Source organism: Bombus vancouverensis, chromosome 15 (assembly GCF_051014615.1).
Source record: "Bombus vancouverensis nearcticus chromosome 15, iyBomVanc1_principal, whole genome shotgun sequence".
In the NCBI taxonomy this organism is placed as follows: Eukaryota; Metazoa; Arthropoda; class Insecta; order Hymenoptera; family Apidae; genus Bombus; species Bombus vancouverensis.
Window position 1 is genome coordinate 7955212 of NC_134925.1, and position 21580 is coordinate 7976791.

At 31.9% G+C, this 21580-nt stretch overlaps 3 protein-coding genes across 5 annotated transcripts in view; 1 reads left to right on the plus strand and 2 right to left on the minus strand.

Annotated features, from left to right (window-relative positions):
- The first annotated feature begins 853 nt into the window (after positions 1-853).
- Positions 854-10724, plus strand: LOC117157150 (uncharacterized). The gene is given in 12 exon segments (XM_033334936.2): positions 854-1618; positions 5794-5919; positions 5990-6245; positions 6537-6853; positions 6944-7314; positions 7386-7641; positions 8304-8424; positions 8898-9036; positions 9104-9521; positions 9606-10123; positions 10212-10403; positions 10502-10724. Coding segments are annotated over 10 exon segments (2724 nt in total). The 5' UTR covers positions 854-1618; positions 5794-5919; positions 5990-5996; the 3' UTR covers positions 10645-10724.
- LOC117157149 (ATP-dependent DNA helicase Q5) lies at positions 2336-5652 on the minus strand. The gene is made up of 10 exons (XM_033334935.2): positions 5466-5652; positions 5146-5267; positions 4892-5056; positions 4644-4820; positions 4396-4575; positions 4226-4331; positions 4044-4152; positions 3737-3964; positions 3511-3663; positions 2336-3445 (listed from the first exon to the last, which is right to left on the minus strand). The coding sequence occupies exons 1-10, from the start codon at positions 5584-5586 to the stop codon at positions 2530-2532; spliced, it is 2277 nt and encodes a 758-aa protein (XP_033190826.2). The 5' UTR covers positions 5587-5652; the 3' UTR covers positions 2336-2529.
- drpr (multiple EGF like domains draper) overlaps positions 10409-21580 on the minus strand; it is a 29138-nt gene continuing 17966 nt past the window's right edge. Inside the window, exons 2-18 of one of the 3 annotated variants that reach the window (XM_033334930.2) lie at positions 18347-18593; positions 17723-17849; positions 17458-17626; positions 16888-17134; positions 16675-16795; positions 16456-16593; positions 16156-16335; positions 15737-16064; positions 15130-15237; positions 14705-14869; positions 14195-14401; positions 13637-13792; positions 13251-13427; positions 13053-13163; positions 12777-12986; positions 12517-12699; positions 10409-12439 (exon numbers count right to left, since the gene is read on the minus strand). In XM_033334930.2, the coding sequence (XP_033190821.1) occupies positions 12156-12439; positions 12517-12699; positions 12777-12986; positions 13053-13163; positions 13251-13427; positions 13637-13792; positions 14195-14401; positions 14705-14869; positions 15130-15237; positions 15737-16064; positions 16156-16335; positions 16456-16593; positions 16675-16795; positions 16888-17134; positions 17458-17626; positions 17723-17849; positions 18347-18438 (3003 nt within the window). In that variant the 5' untranslated portion in view covers positions 18439-18593 and the 3' untranslated portion in view covers positions 10409-12155. The remainder of the gene's footprint in view (positions 12440-12516; positions 12700-12776; positions 12987-13052; positions 13164-13250; positions 13428-13636; positions 13793-14194; positions 14402-14704; positions 14870-15129; positions 15238-15736; positions 16065-16155; positions 16336-16455; positions 16594-16674; positions 16796-16887; positions 17135-17457; positions 17627-17722; positions 17850-18346; positions 18594-21580) is intronic. The other 2 variants (XM_076625048.1, XM_076625049.1) reach the window with 2 other exon arrangements.

Here is a 21580-nt window from a genome sequence, read left to right on the forward strand (position 1 = left end):
TCACTTCGTAAGGTTAAAAATTACAACTTCCGTGACTATTACAATTTCCTTTTTAACTGATGATCTTACTTGGCAATATTGTTCAAATGTTTGCGTATTATAGTGGTTTTCATCCAGTGTCCTACGTGTCCAAGAAGTTTCTTAGCGTTAAAATGATCAGTAAACGTTTATTCGCTTTCTACTTAAAGCAGACCGTAGGATTCAATTAACCAGCTTTTAAAAAAGATTTTGGAATTATTAGGCGAAATGGCTAAAATAAGTAACTTTAGTCAATCACTGATTTCTACCGATTAAAGTAAGAGTATTTATCGATAAAACTTTTTCATATTTTATTTTATAGATTTATGGTCTTATGCTACTTAATTATTAGTAAAATGGCAATATAAAACAAGATTTGTTTATAATGCAAATATAAATCTAAAGCATTTCAAAGTGATAAACTAAAAGAATAACTCGCAATCATTAAAGCTTACCTCATGCGTTTAAATTTTAATCTCCTTGAACTGGTACGTCGTATGTACATAATGTGTAAGTACATATACATACAAGTATATATATGTAAGGCACATGCGTACAAGGTAAAGCAAGGCATTCAAGTTAAACTAGTCGTTCGAAGATATATCAAAACTGATTTCGCATTACAAGAAAAAATTAAGCATAACTTTTAATTTATTGGGTCTCTAAAATTTTTTAATATTTTTGAAAATCCTAATTTTCTTCTCATTTCTTAATGTATATTCTTCAAGAATAAAATCTTAATTTTTCTATTATCATTTATATTATATGACATGATTTATTCGTTAATGTAAATAATTTTTTTTTTAATTTAGATTCTCCACATTTCTGCATATCAAAAGCTATGAATGTAATCTAATTCCTTTATCTTTAACAAATCTATATTCTCCGTCAGCAGTATATACACTTAAAGGAAGTGCAACACATGCAGTTAAAATTTGGGCCAGCCTGATCGTCGTCGAAAAGCGAAGCTCTATAAAAAGAACGCGCATTCAGATGAAAAAAGACGAATGACCGGAAAGAAGGTAAAAAGGAAAGATAAAAAACGGCCCAGAGAAAAGCACGAGCTCGACATTCGTTGAAAAAAGAGGGACACGGAGATACAAGGAGAAAGTGAGAAAAAGTATAGGAAGGGTTGGAAGGAGGGAGCACAGGTGCGGCTGCTACGTCCGGACCGCCTCTAAGTGTAATGTTGTCCGCCGCGCAGTGAGGTGAAGTCCTCTTTTCCATTTTGTTCCAGCCTGCCATGATATTTCGAGCATCCAGTGACTCGTTTAGGTGTCTTGTTCCTTCAACAGGTTGTCTCTCCACGTTGCCGACCAACGGAACTTCCCGCTACTTCAATCCAGTTTAAATTGTTAATACAGTTACAGTTTATATTCTTTTACTGAAGAATTTGTTAATGTTAACGTAACTTTGAAAGTTTGTTGAAACTATTAAGGTGAAATTCAAGTTTAAAAAGGGGACCAGGGAAAGATGAAAACAAAGAGATTCCTTTAGTGATTTCTGAAACGAATTCACCGGTGAACTCGGGTGAATCACGATCTCATCCCTCCTTCTCCACCTCTTTCTCATCTTTCTGTACCTCCTGTTGCTTCGAGCGGTGAGTACCAATGATGCTTAAATAATTGTTTATTTTTGGACCGGCGAGACATCGTCCCTGAATTGTATCGTTAATTCCTGCACTTGCGAAATAGTGAAATTAACAATTCCTTTCCCTCTTTTTCTTGTCTTTTATTAGGAAATGATAATGAAAGTGACTATATCATATGTAGGTAACTTCTGTACAATGATATTAATTAAAATTATAATATAGAAATTATAACTCACTTTTTTATTAAAATGGGCGATTTGAAAGTTTAAGTAATTAATGAAGTTTAATTATTATAATCAGTATAAAAATAAAATGAAATTTAATTACTGATACAAATAGACGCGGATATGTAAAACAAACATTTAACAACGTAAAACTAGAGAAGTTTTAGCATAACAATATTTTGTACTCGGTATCACCTGTTGCGTGGGCAAGCATGTTTGACGTTTTACGAGTATGACTCGACGACCTACTTCGCTTCTAACTTTGATGCGGTACAGTTCGATCTATCGTAATAAAATAAAAGTTATCTTGCATGAGATATCATCAACCTATAAATATTCTTCCTTCTAATATTCTTCCATTATTTTAATAGTATTTTAGAAAAAATTTTGTATTACCTATTGTGGAAATAGATACACTTTTACGTAATAATATGATATAATAACTATGTGACTACCATTTAACATACCCATAAATACTAATAAACAATTAATACTAATCATATTATTTTTAACAATTGTATTCTATGTACATAATTCCATTCTGTAACATATATGACTTGTGTCCTATTTGAAGTACAATTGCACCTTTGATTAACTTACATGTTTGATAAATACATTGATAAATATAGTACAAATATGTACAATATTGCGTGTATCGAGTACTTTTCAAAGCGTACACGTTAGTTCGCTCTAACTTCACTTCTTTCGCAGTGTTATCGTTATTGAATGTCTATCCAATGAAAATGTATTCATCACACGTTCTATCGTTACATGCTCATGCGTCGGCTTTTCATTTGAATCATTCTTAATCCGTTCAAAACACGAATCAAAAGCATTTCCTCTATCTCTATTTATTCCTGTCCCGGTAGTTGATTCATTTTCGTGCTCTAATTTTCTTCTTTTCAATTTGTAATCTTCAGGACATGTATCTGCGCTGACGAAACGTTTTCTCAAGTTTTTATCTAACTGTTTATCTTCAATAGTGCTGGATCCGCCAGAATTTTGTTTTGAAACACGATCCTTTTCTTTACACACCTTTATTTCGTCATCGTTCTTTAAAACTTTCGAAGAACTAGACTCGCACCTTTGTTCATCTTTATGTTTATTATTGCAGGGATTGATATTAATTATTTTTGGTTTAGTAGATTGATAAATATTATTTTGCGAGCTACAAGATATCATTTTCAAAGATATCACTGTTCCGTCTAACTTGTATTTATCCAGCAAAGACTGCGCTATCGCGTGTTGACTTAACTGTATCATACGTGAATTATCTTTCGCGGTTTTCGCCGTATTCTTTGCGTTACTTTGAATACCGCTCTTTACTGACTGGTGAACTTTTTTAAGAGAAATTTTTTCTGCTAATAACCATTCTTCCTTGTTTAGCGAAAACTTACCATCCCATTGCTTGATACACTCTACATCATTATCCGTATTCACAGCAATTTTTTTACTGACGGATTTTAATAACTTATGTTCTATTTCTGAGCTATTTTTTGGTTCTTCCTTAACTTGTGGAATTATACCCGATTGTTCCGTAAATTTCGAAACTGTATTCGATCGCTTTTCGGCTATTGTTTGTTGTTTCTTCACATCCTCATTAATATCGCAGCTACGAATTGAAAGCTATTTGTAAGTTATTATAAGATTTGAAGATTGAGTATTAATGATACTTACATATTGTATTTTATTCCTTCAAGGCTTTCTGAATATGCAATAAACTTATGTACCCTGATTTTTACTATTTCTTCGTTTTTACAAACGTCACAATTCGTTTTGCAAGATGCTATTATGTGCCCGAAGTATTGATTAACAGCTACATGCCGACACCTAAGCCAAATTTTATTATCTAATTTTGTAAAATTGTGGAAAAGAAATGTTTAGACGAATTTAAACTCCTTACATTATTAAAAGACAGTAAGAGACAAATTTGTCATATTCACTTAATCGTTTCCGAATATGTTCTATATCGTTCATTATTTTACGATTTTCAATAACGTGTTTCACAGAAGAATGTTCTTTCATACTAAAATATATTCTACAATATGTATAATCATTCTCTGAATGTATCTGTGTACATTCTCTATAATACTTGGCAATATTTTCAGGTATTGTCCAATGAACTATGCACCTGATTAAATATTTTATAAATTATATGGAATTATATATTAATAATAAATATCATTTCTTTTATTGTGATATATGTAAACCTGATTGATTTCTTATGTATAAATCCATAATCATACGTTGTAATGATAACATGAATTTTCTCAGATTCCCATTCACTTTCAATAATATGTCGGATACTCTTTTTTAATCCTAAAATATATCGTAACCAGAAATCTGAGATTCATAAATATAAAGATTAATAATTAATCCATAATTTTCTTACCATGGTGACAGACAAGCGTAGATATTCCTAGAGCACTTAACTTATTTTGTAACAACTCTGCAGTAGCTATTTCTCGACAGTAAATAATGCCAAAACCTTCATCTATCTGAATACAGATAATCTTGATAAATATTTACGTTATAGACCCATAAAAGAACAAATAGATTTACCTTATGAGCAGATGAATTAAAAAGACCAAGTACTCCTACAATAAAAGTTTTAAGATGTTCAAAGGGATCAGAAAGTAAATCTAAAAACCACACATCAAGGTGTACATTAATTTGCTGTATAGGTATTTTAAAAACTTTTGGGTCTTCTAATGTTAAAAATTTGCAAATATCTGTGGTTACCTGTTGAAGTATTTAATTAAGAACAATCAAATATTTGCTGTAAATAATTCAAATTATTCCTTTAATACCTTATCAGTAACAGTTGTAGTTACTGCAATTTTAGGAACAAATTTTAGTTTGTCATTAAATGCATTTATATCTTTGTAACCGGGTTTAAAGTCATATCCCCATTCACTTAAGCAATGACTTTCATTAAATACAATATAAGACAATAAGTTACGCTCTTGTAATAAAATGACAAGTTTCTGTTAATAAATTGTTAAGTTAATTGAAAGTTAATCTTACATTGTAAAGTTAAAGTTTTAAAATACTTTACCTTAAAATAGGTTAAAGTATTCATTTCAGTAGTTACATATAATAATACTATTTTTGGAGATACTGATGTCAAATCTTTTAAAATATTATACCTTTCTTTTTCTTTGGAGCTCCTAGATAGCAAACCAACATTAATGTGTTTGCTTCTTAAGAAATCTATTTCTTTCTGAAAATACATGATTATTTAGTACACATTAGAAAAATTAATTAATCCAGTTTATTCAATTAACGTTTTTTAAGTATCAGAAATGTTACCTTCATAGAAGATAATTTGGGAGAAAAAATAATTCCAACTTTTTTTTGTATAAGTGCTGGTAATTGATAGCAAAGAGATCTACCAAACCCAGGAGGCATAGATATAAATACATATTTTGCACCTACAAATTTACATTGTACTTTTTAATCTGTTTCTTTAAATTAAATTTTGCAATATTAATAATTATAGTGGAACAGTATTTTCGTGTCTTTACACCATATTTTCATATATATTAAAAGCATTATATACATTTAATACAGTTCTTAATAGACTTAACAATTAACGCATAACACAAGTTTTTATATTAAAAAATACTCACCTTCGCAAATAGAAATAATGGCATTTCTTTGAATGTTATTTTTAAAATTTTCGTAGCCGAAAACATTTTTCATAACACTCATTACACGATCTTCATAATTACTCATTTGCACAAGTTTCATTAAAGTATAATATTCAATTTTTGTCTACGTAGAACTATTATGTGTAAAAACATTCAAAACATATCTCGTACGCTTGATCACAAGAAACTAACCTTACTGGTCGAGTGTAGTGTTAGATTTAAAATTCATTTTGCTTCGGCCAATCAGAAGATGCTATTTTAAATATCTTTTGCGCGGCAATATTTAAAATAAAAATTTTTATTACAGGTATCAAAATATTGAGACATTAAATGAAATGGTCTACAGTTATAGTGTTTGAAAAAAATAATAGATGAAAAAGATATAACGTCTTTAGCTTAACAACTTTTATTGTATTGACAAATGAACCTATACGTATGTAAGACCGGAATTAGATAAGATTGGTATCGATATGTTGAATATATGATTTATTTATTCATTTTAGATGCATAATGAAGAAATTTTATGCAATATTTTTTTTAATATGCACATCCACCGCTGACTTTTCCAATGTTTGCGACCCTAATTGGCATTCGTTAGAAACGTTAGAAACCGCCAAAGTGGAGTGTGGACCATCTTTTGAAAATCGTTGCTATTGCATGAGGACATGCTACGAGAATCACCATCAGTATGTCGTTAATTGTACTGAATCAGGATTTCATAACGCGGCGCCGTTATCGCACTTGCCGAACGACACACAAGTAAGATCATTGTACTAAAGATTAATATTTGTATTAGTTATAAATAAACTACGAATTTTTATGTATTTATGAGAAATTTAAAACTGCAATAATGCATAGAATCCACATAGCGTGCAAAAATATAAAAGATATCTAAAGTATATTACTTTTCATAACGTGTAAAGGGCAAAACAATTTTATAGCTAGGCCCCATTGTTTTAATTATATTTATAAAGATATGAATTTGCATAAATATTCGCGGTCTAGTTATAAAATTTGGCAAACCAATTGATATATTTGTGCTATTTTTAGGTGCTTATTTTTACTGGGAACAATCTCGGAGAGCTTCCATGGAACGTATTCGGCACACTGGATAGTTTGCCTCACTTAAGAGTGATAGATATGTCTAACAATAAAATAAGAGAAATTCGAGGGAAGGCATACCATCACGTCCAACACGTCGAACGACTTATTTTAGATTTCAACGAATTATCGTTGGATCCTGCAAGAAGTCATCCCAGGGTTTTCTCTAATTTCGTCTCCCTCTTGGAACTCCATTTAACTGACGCCTTCGAAGATGGTCCACCGAGAGATCTTGCAGCAACACTGCATGATATTTTTGTCAATAGGTATCGGATTCATAAATTCCAGTTTCTTTAATTTTAATTCCCCAATCGATAAATTTATGAATTGTTAATAATGTTTTGTAATTATTGTAGTAATTTAACGCAACTGATAAAGCTGCATTTGGAACAAAATGAAATATCAGAATTTCGGGACAGTAATGTATTCTGCGATCTCCCGAATCTTTTGGACCTTTATCTCGGCGATAATGCACTCACCGCTTTGCATTTTAATATATCCTGTCTCCACAAATTACGTTTCTTGGATCTTCAACGAAATAAGTTCACAAAAGTGGTCGATCATGATCTGCACGCTATGGACACGCTTATCAAGCATAATCAAAGCATAGCTGTAGATTTCACTGGAAATCCGTTTGTGTGTTCGTGCAAATTAAATCCCTTTATAAAGTGGATGAGGAAGACAAAAGTGTTCGTTCGTAACAAAGACAATTTGAAATGTTTTGAAGGTACTTGTATTAGATAAAAATTATCTTTTTGCCAAACACGATATGAAATTAAATGTAATTTACTTTTATAGGTGAAATACATCATGAAATACACGAAACAAAGAACTGTACGCCGAAATTGTTCTCATCAACTCCACGCGGTGCAACTGTTCTGCTCTTTTTCCTCTGTATAGTGTTAATAGGACTGGTGTGCGCTTTAATTTATGTACAACGCACGAAACTACAAAAGAAAATTGAGCCTATATTAGATTCGGTGAACAAGAGGGTACGATACACCTCGATAGCAACTGGTGATACTCGAGAAGATTTATAAATGAAATGAAAAGGTTCTTCGATTAAGAACTAACAAAGAAGAGATTTAACGCTAATTAAACTCGCTCTTCGGTTAAAATAATCAATCATTTTTAAACTCTCGAGAAGTTCCATTCTTTTTTATTATGTAACACACAAATACACAATTTCGTTTTTGTCATAAGTAATTTAAAATATAATAAGGTATGTTTAACAATATAATGAGGCATTCATATTTATAATGCAATATGTGATGATTAATTTAGAAGTAAAGAAAAAGGATAGAACCATCACTGAATATTCTTACAAGCTATTTGTTACGCCATTAACACGCTGAATTTATTGACTTAATAATTATAAACGAAGAACATGTAATTTTGATATTGTTATTGACTCGAGTATATCTAGTACCGAATAAATGTTATATATATTTATATTTAAATGTGTATTCACTGACCTTATTAAATTTCCCCTTACTTGTGGATTGATCGATTGAATGTTTTCAACGGAAAATGCATACATACACATAATATTCTTAGGTTTGCTATTCCTTATCGTTGGCTATCAGACCATTGACATCTTAAGCAAGATTAGATAATATTTCAGAAACGCCTGAATGTTCATTGTATGCGTCGAAATTACTTTTGCATTTCAACTGTATCCGTTTGACTGAATTGTTTGTTTTTTATGTGATAAATAATGTCATCAGCTAAACGTCTTCGTCTCGATGAAGTCTTCACGTCATTTCCAGAGCTGGGTCCTACAGTTCCAGACGGTGGTTACGCATGGATTGTTCTCTGTGGAGTATTTTTAGTCCAGGTTAGTAATCTGATTATAACAATATATTTCTTCAGTTTTTTTTTAAATTGAATAGTTCTCGATACTATGTGTTACTTATACAGGGTATTTAGAACATTCACATTCAATAATTTATGCCCATAATATTAAATATATTATTTTACGTAAAATAATCTTAAAGATGTTCATAGAAATACGAAAGATTCGTAAAACGATCAAGTTTAAATAATCTATTTACAGGTACATATTATAACACGATCATCTTAAGAACCGTAGTATCGGTCGACATTTTTCAAAAGATTAAAATGAATCTCTATCGTTTTATTATGAATTCTTGTAAATATTATCATTTTAGAAAATTAGGTAAGTACAAAATCTTTTGTGTTATCAATCTTTTTTCTAAACACCCTGTATAATAAATTAATTTATACATTTTTCTCTTCGACCTTCTCGTTCTTTACTCTGCGATCAAAATTGTATTATTATCTTTATAGATGACTGTTCCAAGTATACTAGCAATGTATGGAATAGTTCTGGCATATATTCATGAAACTAAATCTACTGATTTTGATTTATGGAATGAAAAAATTATTTTGACGCCTATACTATTTATTGCATTTTGGAATCTAGCGGGTATATACACAGTTTAGTAACTTGTAATTTTCATACAATTATTACTAATCCATTCAACTTTTTCTAGATCCTTGGACAAAAATGATCGTGAGTATGGCGCCGATACCCCGTTTAGTAGGCATAATAGGAGTACTTCTCCTGATGGTTGGAATTATAGCATCCGGATATCTTGCAACTGGCGGGGTTGGCGCTTATTTGGCCAGCACCAGTGCTGGTGCAGTAATGGGTATAGGCGCCAGTTTTATTATGCTATTGAGTGACTATGTTTTGAGGAAGTATTTCAGAAAGAAGCTCCTTATAGCTCTGATGTTAAGAAATATTGGAGTTTCTTTTGGTCTTCTGTTTATCCCGAGTATCACAAATCTGTTGTTGCATGAAGCTAAATTGAAAACTGGTTTACAACTGATAACCATGGTTTTATTGCCTACTGCATTTGGAATATTGACTTTTCGGTTTCCTCCTCCACAGCAAATTTCTCCTTATAGGTTCTTGTTTAGAATATCTTAAATAATAATTAATAAGAAATAAAGCTTTCAATATTTAACATACAAAAAATTATTTCGTTACAGTCTACTCTTATCAACTGAAGAAGACACTGAACTTCCTATAAAAATCTCCTTTGATGCTCCTGAGAATTCACAACATCCAGATGGTCAAGATGATATAGAAAATTTTGAATATGGTCAACCTGATGAAAAGACACATGGAGGAGGGTTACTAAATGACGGAAATAATATTTATGCTTATGAAGATTTGGATGAAGATGTGGACTTATTTGTAAATCCAGTGATTCATTTGGATAAGAAATGGCAGCATCAATTTCAAATTCTGAAGAACCTCCGATTTTGGGCTGCAACAATTGGCTGGGTTGGGATGAAAGTATCTACTCTCTTTTTCTGGCTTCTGTTACCCATTTTGTCTTATGAAAATACAAATAATTCCCATTTCTGGATGTTTCTATCCATCATGGCTGGTTTCAGTACCCTCCTACCAAATCTTGTTAGTTACAAAGTATTGACATTTACAAGTCAGAATAGAAGACTATACTTTGGCATAGCATCTTGGTTTTGTGGTATCAGTTTAGTAGGTAAATAATTTCTTCCTGTAAGATATTTTTATAATTATTGAAAAGTGAGTTTTAATGAATTTGTGTTCTGAAAAAAAGACGTTTCTAGGTTTAACTTATGCAAGTAGTTACTTGTGGATGATGATTTTTACCTTCCTGGGTGGTGCCAGTATTGGCAGTTTATCAAGTTGTCAAGACTTGGCATTGTATGATGTTCTTGGATCTGAAATGGTTCGTTCTATTCATAAAGTATTTTCAACTATCGTGGGTTTATCCATTCTTGGTTTTTATTTTATACACGGTAAGTTTTTGTAACAAAATTTTATTTTGGTAAAAGAAGTTACAAATGTAGGGGTGATCAATAAAACTTATCATGTAGAAATGAACTTCTGATTACAGACACAAATCTCTGTTTGAGTTTCGCGGCGCTTTTACAATTTCTTGGTGGATTTTACTGGATCTCGTCGCCTACTTTGAACTTAATTAAAGCCACTCGTTACAGATCTCGCGTGATGAACAGAGAAAGCAGAGACGAGACGTGATTAAAATAATATTCTATGGAATTAATATACATATATTTAGGAATTATTGATTTTACGTTACATCCTAATTTAACGATATTTACAAAAGTATTTATATTGATCACAACAATCTGTTTTCTCTGAATTCATCTAAAAATAAAAATAGTGTATATATAAAATCGTAAAAATAGACATTTCTCGGAAAATAAAAAATAGGCATAGAATATTGTCTAATGTAAAAGATATAAATACGATTCCACTTGACGATATCTCATGAATGATTTTTTAAATAGATTTCTGTTGTTATTTGTTATGAGCGTATATTTATATGTGTATGTATGTGTATACATAAACATATACGTATAGACGAATAAAATATGCATTTCTTAATGTATGATGATACTCTATACTAATAAAAAAAAAGTATGCTACGTTTGTTTCTAAATTACTTACAAATATATTCTTGCACATATACGAAATAAATTGTCCTTAAAATAAGAAGTGGTGAACATATATAAATACCGCGTAGGTATGTCTCTTCACAAAATGCAAAGAAACAAAAAAGGACAAATCTTTTAGTAATAATGATCATTTGAATGTATATCATATGTATGTTTTGAGATCGTGAAACCGGCTTCTCATTGCTTAAACAGACTTACACAACGATTTTGTACCTTATTTGCCAATTTACATTATAAGTGATCTAATTTACAAGACACGATAGATATCTTAGACATACTGGATATTTTTAACTCCATTATTGCATCTCTAGGTTCCAACATTTTTTGTATATAAAGATAAAAGAAAATAAACTATATTATTAAATTTTGTAATGCATGCTTCTTCCAAGGCACTACAAGGCATGCTCGTATGCAAAAGTAATCAACTATCATTTTATTTCTTCCAGTAAAATTTGATACGTTAAGTAATAAATTTTGTACAATTCTTGTAAATATCACAAATCCTTTTGTACAATTTTGATACGTCCTACTCCTATCTAGATTGTATCATTATCTTTTCGGTCATAAACAATAAAAAAGCACTGAATTTACTATTAAATAAGTTTTTTTAAGATTGTTTACGGCACAATTACTTATTTCAAACTGTTATTCATATTAATAATATTGCATCAGATGTTCTATCATATAAGTTTCAGTAAACATCATATTACGAAAAGAGACAGCCTAACACGTTCAGGATAAACAATCACTATGAATATACGATTTTATAAATAAAATATCCATTTGACTATTCGCAGCATTATTATAAAACTATATACATGCATATACTGAGCAATCAAAATACATTTGTATTTTTTAAATGAAAATACTTATGCTTTTATGAGGTTTTTTAAGGTTTTCTGAAGATTTTCTTAAGACTCAGATTAATAACATGTGAAAATTTTAAAGGTATCAACAGACTAATCATTCAAAATGATAAGATTCTTAAAATCTGCTTCTTTAAGTTACATCAAAGACATATAATATTAAAATTTTAAACCTGCATGATTCAGCCTGAGATCTAAGATAAATTTACATTTCACCAAGTTCTGGGTCCTTATCTTTCAAACTACTAGGTCCTGCATTGTCCGACGATTTCGAGCAGAAACCATTTGGCATTCGACTGTACTGTTTATAACCGCTAACCGGTCTTGGATTATCTAACTGATCGTATTCTGATTCGTCGTTATTTTGCTTGATTTCATCGTAAACATGTTCGATCTTTTTCCCATCCATTTCGTCGATGCTATGGTACACATTAAGGTTTGGATTTCCCATATCTGCATCTCTGTTCTTTAGATCATATCGAAGTGATCCTAACGGCAGTCAAAGAAAACATAAGATCATTTTACAGAACTTACAATTTGGTGTACTATGCTATTGCCAACAATACCTTTGCAATCATCCTCATCATCCGTACAGCTGTTCATTCCAAGTTTAGCTTTCTCATTATTTATCTTCTTGCTTGTTCCAAGATTATTTCTGAATTGGAAGTTATTCAATAAAGTAGCTGTTCCATCATCGAATTTTGAAGAGCCTTGATAGGCATACACGGGGTTATCAAACTGAGTTTGCTCTATATAAAAGATATCATTGTTGATTATAAGTATTTTATAATCCACTATAAATAACAGATTTGTTTGAAATAAATACCTGGAGGAGAAGCAGGTTCAGCGATATATTGCACTTGTGCAATTTCGTTCTTCAAATCTGCTACTCTGCGTCGATGATATACCCATCCTGCGAATATCATTACAATAACAATAATTACAGCAAATAAAAATCCTGCTACCATAACGCCATAGCCGGTTTCATCCCTCTCTTGAATGTTACGTGAAAATAATTCTTCGTCACAATTTGGACCTAAAAGGGAATATATTCCAGTATTAGTTAAGATATATTAATACTGACAGATTTGAAATAATATACCTGTGTATCCATGTCTGCAGACACAACCTTCAACAGGATGACAAATATAGAAATCATTCTTACAGTCACATGGTTCCATACAGTGATCGCCATAATACCCTTCTGGGCAGACTAGATTTACGAATACGAAAAACATTTATGTTATATTTATTTTGTTAGCCTCTCTCGATATTATCTGTATAAATTTTTTTCACGTACTCTCAGTACATTTGGTACCAGTCCAACCAGGTGCACAACGGCAATGACCATCATTAGATCTGCATTTTCCTCCGTGCTGACATGTACAATGTTGACTACAGTTCATGCCATATGTCCCGTCTGGACAGGGTGTTTGGCAGAATTCGCCTTGCCAACCAGGTCGACATTGACACACGCCTAAAATGGTATGCATGTAAAAGAAGCCATTAAATTCGTTTCATATAACATCTAGTATGAACCCTACATTATGTACCTAATATAACTGATGATGCAATATCTTGCAAAATAGAGCTATTAGGACTAAAAAACTTATGAATTTGTAAATATTATTTTGTAATAAAATTCTAGATTCGAATAAATTGCGAAAGCGGTAAGTAAAATTTTACCTGTAACGTGATGACACTCGCCACCGTTTTTACAGCGGCAATGACTAGCACAATTTAATCCATAACGATTAGGTGGACAAGGATGCTCACATGTTAACCCTAAGTATCCAGGTCGGCAAACATATTCACCAGAGACATGATCACATGTCATGTTTCCTAAAAGATAAATTCTACGATTATTATTTCGAATAAATAGTTCTAGCTTTATTTATTAGTACCTTATTTTAGTTTGTGTGAAGAGTGTTACAGTAACAGTTAAATGAATTGACAACTTACCACTTTTATTGAAGTGTTTGAGTAAAGGTATACAAATAAAAATGACTATATTTTTCACATCAATGATCAAAGCATTAGTTTGTTGTTTTCGTGCTTATCATGAACATGCTGAAGTACTACTTGAATTAATAAATTTTTATATACATATGATACAATACCATATAATCTAAAGTATAAAAATGTACTAGAAACTACAGACTACAAATGTTAACGATAGTTACTTTCTAGCAGAACTGCGAAAGCTTGATTTATTTCATCTTCACCTAAAATTGTTATTTTTACCTTGTATTTTTTCTGGACACTTTTCCTTGCAACGCACGCCATACCACCCTTCTTTACAGGGTTGAGAACAATCAATTCCTTCCCAACCTCTGGCACAAATGCAAGTGCCTGTTTCTGGATCACATGAACTATTGTTCATACACTCACATTGTGAATGACAGTCATCACCATAAAGGCCTTCTGGACACTTGGTTTCACAACGGATTCCTGTTTTATGTCATTAAAAATGAAAATTTTATCGAAGACCAAATCGCCATCAAACAACTAGTTTTCCAGTCTTTCTCAATAATTTCAATTTCTTTTCAAAAATTCTACGTTAAAATACGTGGTACTTTAAACGAATGGACAGGAAACCTACTTAGTAGTTCAAAATTTCTGTTTTGTACATTATATGGTAGATATGAATAATGATGTAAGGAAGATATTAAAATGGTACCACAAGGAAAGGATAATTGTTGTAGTTTTTCAAATGTATGGCGATTGATCGACGAATTAAAAGAAGAAACAAACCTCGCCATTCTGGCTTACAGATGCAACGACCCGTGGCAGGATCACAGCCTAAACTATTTTCCTTGTGACAATCGCAGACCTGAGTACATCCCAGCCCGAAAAATCCTTTTTCACAATGATCTTGGCAAAATTCGCCGGTGAAGCCAGCTGCACACGTGCATGTGCCTGCAGGTGTTTAAAAAAGGTAACGTGTTTTGGTGCAAGTGCAACGAAATGAAAATGGAAACAAAGAATTAAGAAACGTGAGTCTCAAAATGTATGAAACTAAATTACATAAGAATAAAAAAATATGGAAATACAATCATCGAGAAATAAAAGAAACCATCTAATCATGGATCTATACAAATTAATGCGTTTTTTGTTAATGATTTGAAGCATTAACTTTCTCTAGAACTAAAAGAAATCGTTGCAACCAGCCCCCTTACCATTTTGTGGATTGCAGGCAGCATTGTTAAAGCATTTGCATTTGTCCTCGCAGTCCTTGCCAAAAGACTTGTCGTCGCAGGGACGATCACACGAAACACCAACCCATCCTAGCAAAATGTAATAACAATACATGCAGGAACAAAATTGAATGTAACATAAGAAACAAGAAAACATTCTAAAGAAGACTTCTAAACTGAATAATTCTCACTAAATACGAATTACTTACCTTACTATTATTTTGATAAATTAATTACAAATAATAACTCTACAACTATATGTTTAAAACAAAAATCCACAAATTTGCGAAAATGGCATACTATCAAAAACTACAGTTAGTAATTGTTCATGCAATTCATACGATCATACAATTAAAGAATGAATTAACTTGAAGCAAACAATATAAAATAAAGATACAAAAATACTAAATTATACAATTACAAAATGCTTATCATTTTAAAGATACTTCCTTTGATTGTTTTTTAATTACTCTCGCATGATTAAATGATAAATTACATCTTTTACTTTTGGTTAAGAATTATTCAATTTTTGTATATTAATTCGTATTAATTGATTAACTTTTGTGCTCGTAATAGTGTAACTTATTACCTGCTGTACAGTTGCATCGGCCATTCTCGGGTAAACAAGTGGCACCATTTTTGCAGATACACTTTTGTGCACAATTTTCGCCATAAGTGTTGTCAGGACATATTTCACTACAGTCCTCACCTCTGTATCCTGGCGCACAAATGCAAGTTCCATTTATGGGTGAACACTGCGCGTTGTTCTTGCAATTACAACGATTTTGACAGCCTTTCCCGTACATATAAAACGGACAAGGTCTGGTACAAGTATCGCCATCCCATCCTGGTTTACAAATACACTTTCCAGTCCACGGATGACACATTTCTGTATTGTCATTCTCACACTCGCAAACCTAGCAACGTTCATAAATATAGTATTTATTTTATAGTATTAAAAAGACATTGCAGAAAAGTGAATATCGCATTATCTATATTATTACATACTTTTGTACAGTTGGGTCCCCAGAATTCATTCTGACAAACACGCTTATTGCATTTTTCACCCATCCAACCGGGACTGCAAGTACAAGTTCCATCAATCGGTGAACAAATTGCACCATTTTCGCAGCTACAGTTGCTTGTACAATTTAAACCGAACGTTCCTCCGGTGCAAATTTTTAAACACTGTAAAAGATTTTTATCTTCAAAATTATTTGTTATTTGTATTTAACACATTAAGTAACATATATACTAAAATATCAATAATTAATAAGAATAATTATGTATTTCTGAAAGAGTGGTCACCTTTTCATCATAATAACCGGGTTTACATTCACATTCTCCAGTGATATGATGGCATCCAGCACCATTGTAACAATCACACTCTTGAGAACAGTTTTTACCCCAGAAACCTTCCGGACACCGGTTCGCACAGACTGAACCCTATTTTAAAATAAAATCTATTTTAGATCATGCATGGACACGATTACAATAAAATCTCGTAAAATATCAATTAATATTTACAGTCCATCCAGGTGTACAATAACATTCGCCGGTTGTAGGATTGCAAGAACCACCATTCTGACACTTGCATTCTGATTTGCATTCATCGCCGTGTTTTCCCGGCGGACACAAATCGTCGCAACTAAAAAAGAATTATTAAAGCGATTTAAAAATTGTGTTCTAATATTTTACGCTTCATTACATTTCAATAATAAAATAGATAGATCAACTAACAGGGGTCCTGTGTAACCAGGAGCACAATGGCACTCGCCAGAAATGTGGTGACAGCTTCCACCGTTTCTGCAACGGCACTCTTCACCACAATCTTGACCATATCGATCGGGAGGACATTCTTGGCTACAGTATTTACCGGTCCAGCCTCTGTTACACAAGCATTTGCCGTCGAATGGGTCACAAGTGGCTCCGTTCTGGCACATGCAATCCATTTCGCAAGACTTGCCCCATTTTCCAGATGGACACTCTGTTAAGTTACAAATATACTTGTATTTACTATGAGTAAGTAAAAGAAACAATTACTTAAATCTTTTTGATTTTGATTTTATTGACTGATTTTAAGAAAGTATCTTGAATCGTACTCAGTATTTAAAGTAACAAAAATAGAAATTGAATAGTCAAAAAAATGAGAATTTTTATTCTTTCACAAACAGTTCTATAACTAATTTCTAGACAATGAAAACTGAATACTGCACCAAGAATAAAAGATAAGGTGGAAGTATTCTCTGGTTTGAGTATTTCAATGATTTTAAGGAATATGTTAGATAAATAACAAAATCTAATGCTTACTATAATCGCATAACGGACCCCCATATCCTGACTCACACTTGCAGACGTCTGGTGCAATGCAAGTGCCATGAACACAGTCCTTGGAACAGATTGGAATGCAACGATTGTCATCATTGGTCTTTGTGTAGCCTTTGCAACACTCTTCTACTGGTCTCTGTTTTGTTATTTCCTAATCGAACAACGTTAAAACATTAATTTTTCGAAAATTGTTAATTAGCTCTTAATTAATTAGTAGCTTCTACATATTTAATACTATTCTATTCACCTGTTCCTTGAATATCGTCTTGAATACCACCCTATATTTGGAGCATCTTGGCGGAAAGCTTAAGCACCAAGTGTTCTCTCGTACAGTATAAGGTTTCTGCTCCGATATCCTCACTGTTATCGTATACCTAACATCAACCAAGTATTAAAAACAAGCACTGAGTCGTGAAAACAGAATAGGTAGCATCGGAAGGTTGACAATTAAAATAAAACTGATCTTCTAAACCTATTATAATTTTGCTCTTGAAAAACTGTATTTAATAGACTTCTCAATAAATTAAATTTTAATTTAGAAAAAAATTTTTATTTTAATTTAGTTGGAAAACTTAAAAAGATATGTAGGAATTTTTACGGACTTTTACTAAAAGATCATGAACGATGATAATAATTATTGTTTTAATAAATTATGAAGGAAAACAAAGTATGTAGTGATTATTCTTTTATAGATATGGCCTTGAATTTTTATTAGAAATCCATTGTTTTGCTAAATATCTTCTCGAATAAAGACCACCATCTTCTGATAACGATTTGAGAAAATAAGTTAAGTAGATAATCGTTTATAATTTTATGTAATATCGTTAACCATTGCACTTTCATAAATCTTTAATAAATCTAATCCACTTACGTTTCTTGCCTGGTACATATGTTTGGCCCTTCCAAACCGTACACCGTTCCCAAAACTGTAATAGCAGCTAACAAATAGATGGATAGAGCCATCCTGACTTATGATCTTTGATATAATAAACAGTTATGTCTACAGATTCGCGCGTATATCACATTGCTTCAATATCCCTCAATGTTTTTGAGTATTATATTCCTTCCTTCCTTCAGACGATTTTCATGCATTCCAGATAGTCAACATGTTTTTGAGTCTGGAAATACAAACATACTTTTAATAAAATACTTTTTTGACAAACATATTATTAATAACAAATTCTATTAAATACTGCTTTGTCAAATCATATGAGACAGAAGGAAACAAAAGTAGTGAACGTAATGAAATTTTTGCCAGAAATACCGAGAGCAATAACGTTACAGCTGTCTGGTGTTAAACTAATCGATTGCGAACATTATTCATTCTTTGAAGAAGTGAAAAAGCATTGAAAATGACAAGAGATAAAAAATGGTTTTAAGACTCGTTTGTCACGTAAATATTCAGAGAAATTCTTCGTGACTTTAGACTCTGTACCGTGAGTTACAATATCGCAATTTATCCATTTTAATTCCACGTACCGGTCACGATTCGCGACAAATTGCATATTTATCAACTATGGAAATGACTTCGTAAAGGGATCTGTTCGTCGAATAAGAATCTTCTTCCGCTTTCTCTTATTAGGAGGATCCAAAGATCAATCGATAACGGAACTTATATTTCTGAGTGATTGAGATCCATGCAGGACTATACGTGCCACTTCACCTAGAACCTGGGTACTAAATTATGAGGCACTTAACGTGTTTGTCATCATCTATGTTTTACATAACATGGATCTCGAAAAATATATTTTACACGAGTCTATAATTCAGTTGCAGTTGTTAATGCAGTGTAAATAATAACAGTATCAGAGTAGTAAGATGCTCATTGCAGATTCATATCTCTTCTACGTATACAGATATTATATTTAAAATGTTTTAAATGTGTGTATTATCTGCATTTTTTTAAATCTTCTAAAAATGTATAAACATCCATAATTTACTAATGATAGAAGAAATTTCTTTCATAACTCTCCATCGAATATTGAAAATACTACAAGAAATATTAATATGTATCTACATCGCCCGAAACTTGTATTTAAAGATCCCCGAAAGAGAAACTCTTATTTACGTTTTTTCGTGGAAACTTGCAGTTGTTAATGCAATGTAAATAATAACAGTATCAGAGTGGTAAGATGCTCATTGCAGATTCATATCTCTTCTACGTGTACAGATATTATATTTAAAATGTTTTAGATGTGTGTATTATCTACATTTTTTTTTTAAATCTTCTAAAAATGTATAAACATCCGTAATCTACTAATGATAGAAGAAATTTCTTTCATAACTCTCCATCGAACACTGAAAATACTACAAGAAATATCAATATGTATCTACATCGCCCGAAACTTGTATTTGAAGATCCCCGAAAGAGAAACTCTTGTTTACGTTTTTTCGCGGAAACTTTCTAAAAATTGTCAAGTAGTACAATTATTGAGTACGACACGGATGCTGTTGAATGGACGACAAGCCCATTGTTCGTATTGCACGTTGAGTCACACGGAGCTTGGAAAAAATTGCGTACGGCCGCTTGAAGACTGATTACAACTTCCGTATTGTCGTCTTCGATTTGCCGAATAGAAAGTTTAACGCCAACCACGCTTACAGCAATAGCGTACACTCGGAAAAATAAAAATTATACAGTAGAGTATGAAATGCCTGTCATCTATTATTTGTCGACATTTACAGGATAGTAATACCCAACCACATAGAGGTAAATTCAGAGGCAAATAATTATACACTAAGGATATACTATAGAGGTATCATAAAACGCAGACGAAATTATTTTATTTAATAATAATTTTAACAAAAAGGTCAGCTCATATTTTATATTTCTGCTTTGGATGGGTCAAAGGAACAGGTTGTAGGAAAGTATAAAGAACGCATGGGTCGAATCACGTACATCGTGGCAGGCTCTTTATCGAAGTCAAATAGCCTCGAATCGCTCCCGAAGGACAAGGTCTTTTATCCTCTTGGCTATTTGCATTCCACACACATCGATCGAATTTTACGTAGCATAAAAGGAATTACGCGAGTAAAGAAACAAGACACCGGATGTAGGAAGTAATTACGGGAGAAAATTTTCCTTATATTTCTTTGAAATGTGTTTCAACAATTGTTAAACCTAACTTTGTAATTTAATATTTTAGAAATAAATTCCGTTTGTGCCAATTGCGTTGTATTTCGTTGTGTGAATGCTGCAATTACTTTTATGATTATGAAAAAATGTAAATCGATTGAAATGTTACATTGAGGCAATTAGCGAGCAATTTAATAAATTAATTGTATAGCATATTTTATCGCATTGTATGTTGTAAAAAAAAAGTTAACTAATCGAATTTTATCACTTAAGCGCTAACATCAATTTTGATAAATTCAATCATCGCGAGACTAACGAAAACAAACTTTTATCTCACTCATGATAGTGACCATACTTATTATCATATCTGAGTCGCCGGATTCATCTACTATTTCCGATAGTACAAAACTGATTACGATGCGACAGTCTCTTGAAATATTTGTGACAGTAAAAAAGGATCGACTGAATGATAGGCATGTAAAAATCTAAAATCCCAGTCAGAACTATATGAAGAAATTTTTTATGGCAAGTCAATGTTATTGTACTTTATACAATACACATTGAAATAGTTCTTTATCTCGGACGTCCGGGCTTATTGTTTGTATATGGTTCTCCAATATTAATTACAGTCGCCTTCCATGGAGCCAAGATGAGAACAAGCAATTATTAAAGCTCTCTCTCTTTCTCTCTCTCATTAGTAATTAATATATTTGTATCATCTCTATTCTAAATACAGAACCTCTAAAAGAATGTAATATATGACTCTAAACAGATCTGCAAATCTAACAAAAATTTACGTATGCTTCAATTCGAGAAACTAAGAGATGACGAATCGATAATATGTACTAAAAACAAAGTCACTTTATTTACTCTAATCTTTGACGCAATTGCTTACTTATGTACATAATTATGTACACAAATGATGAACATATCAAAGCAATACGAAAGTCTGTAAATATCTGGACTTATCTTTACACAGCTGACTCAATAATTTGACCCTTTTAGTTGTTCGAATGTACTACACATAAA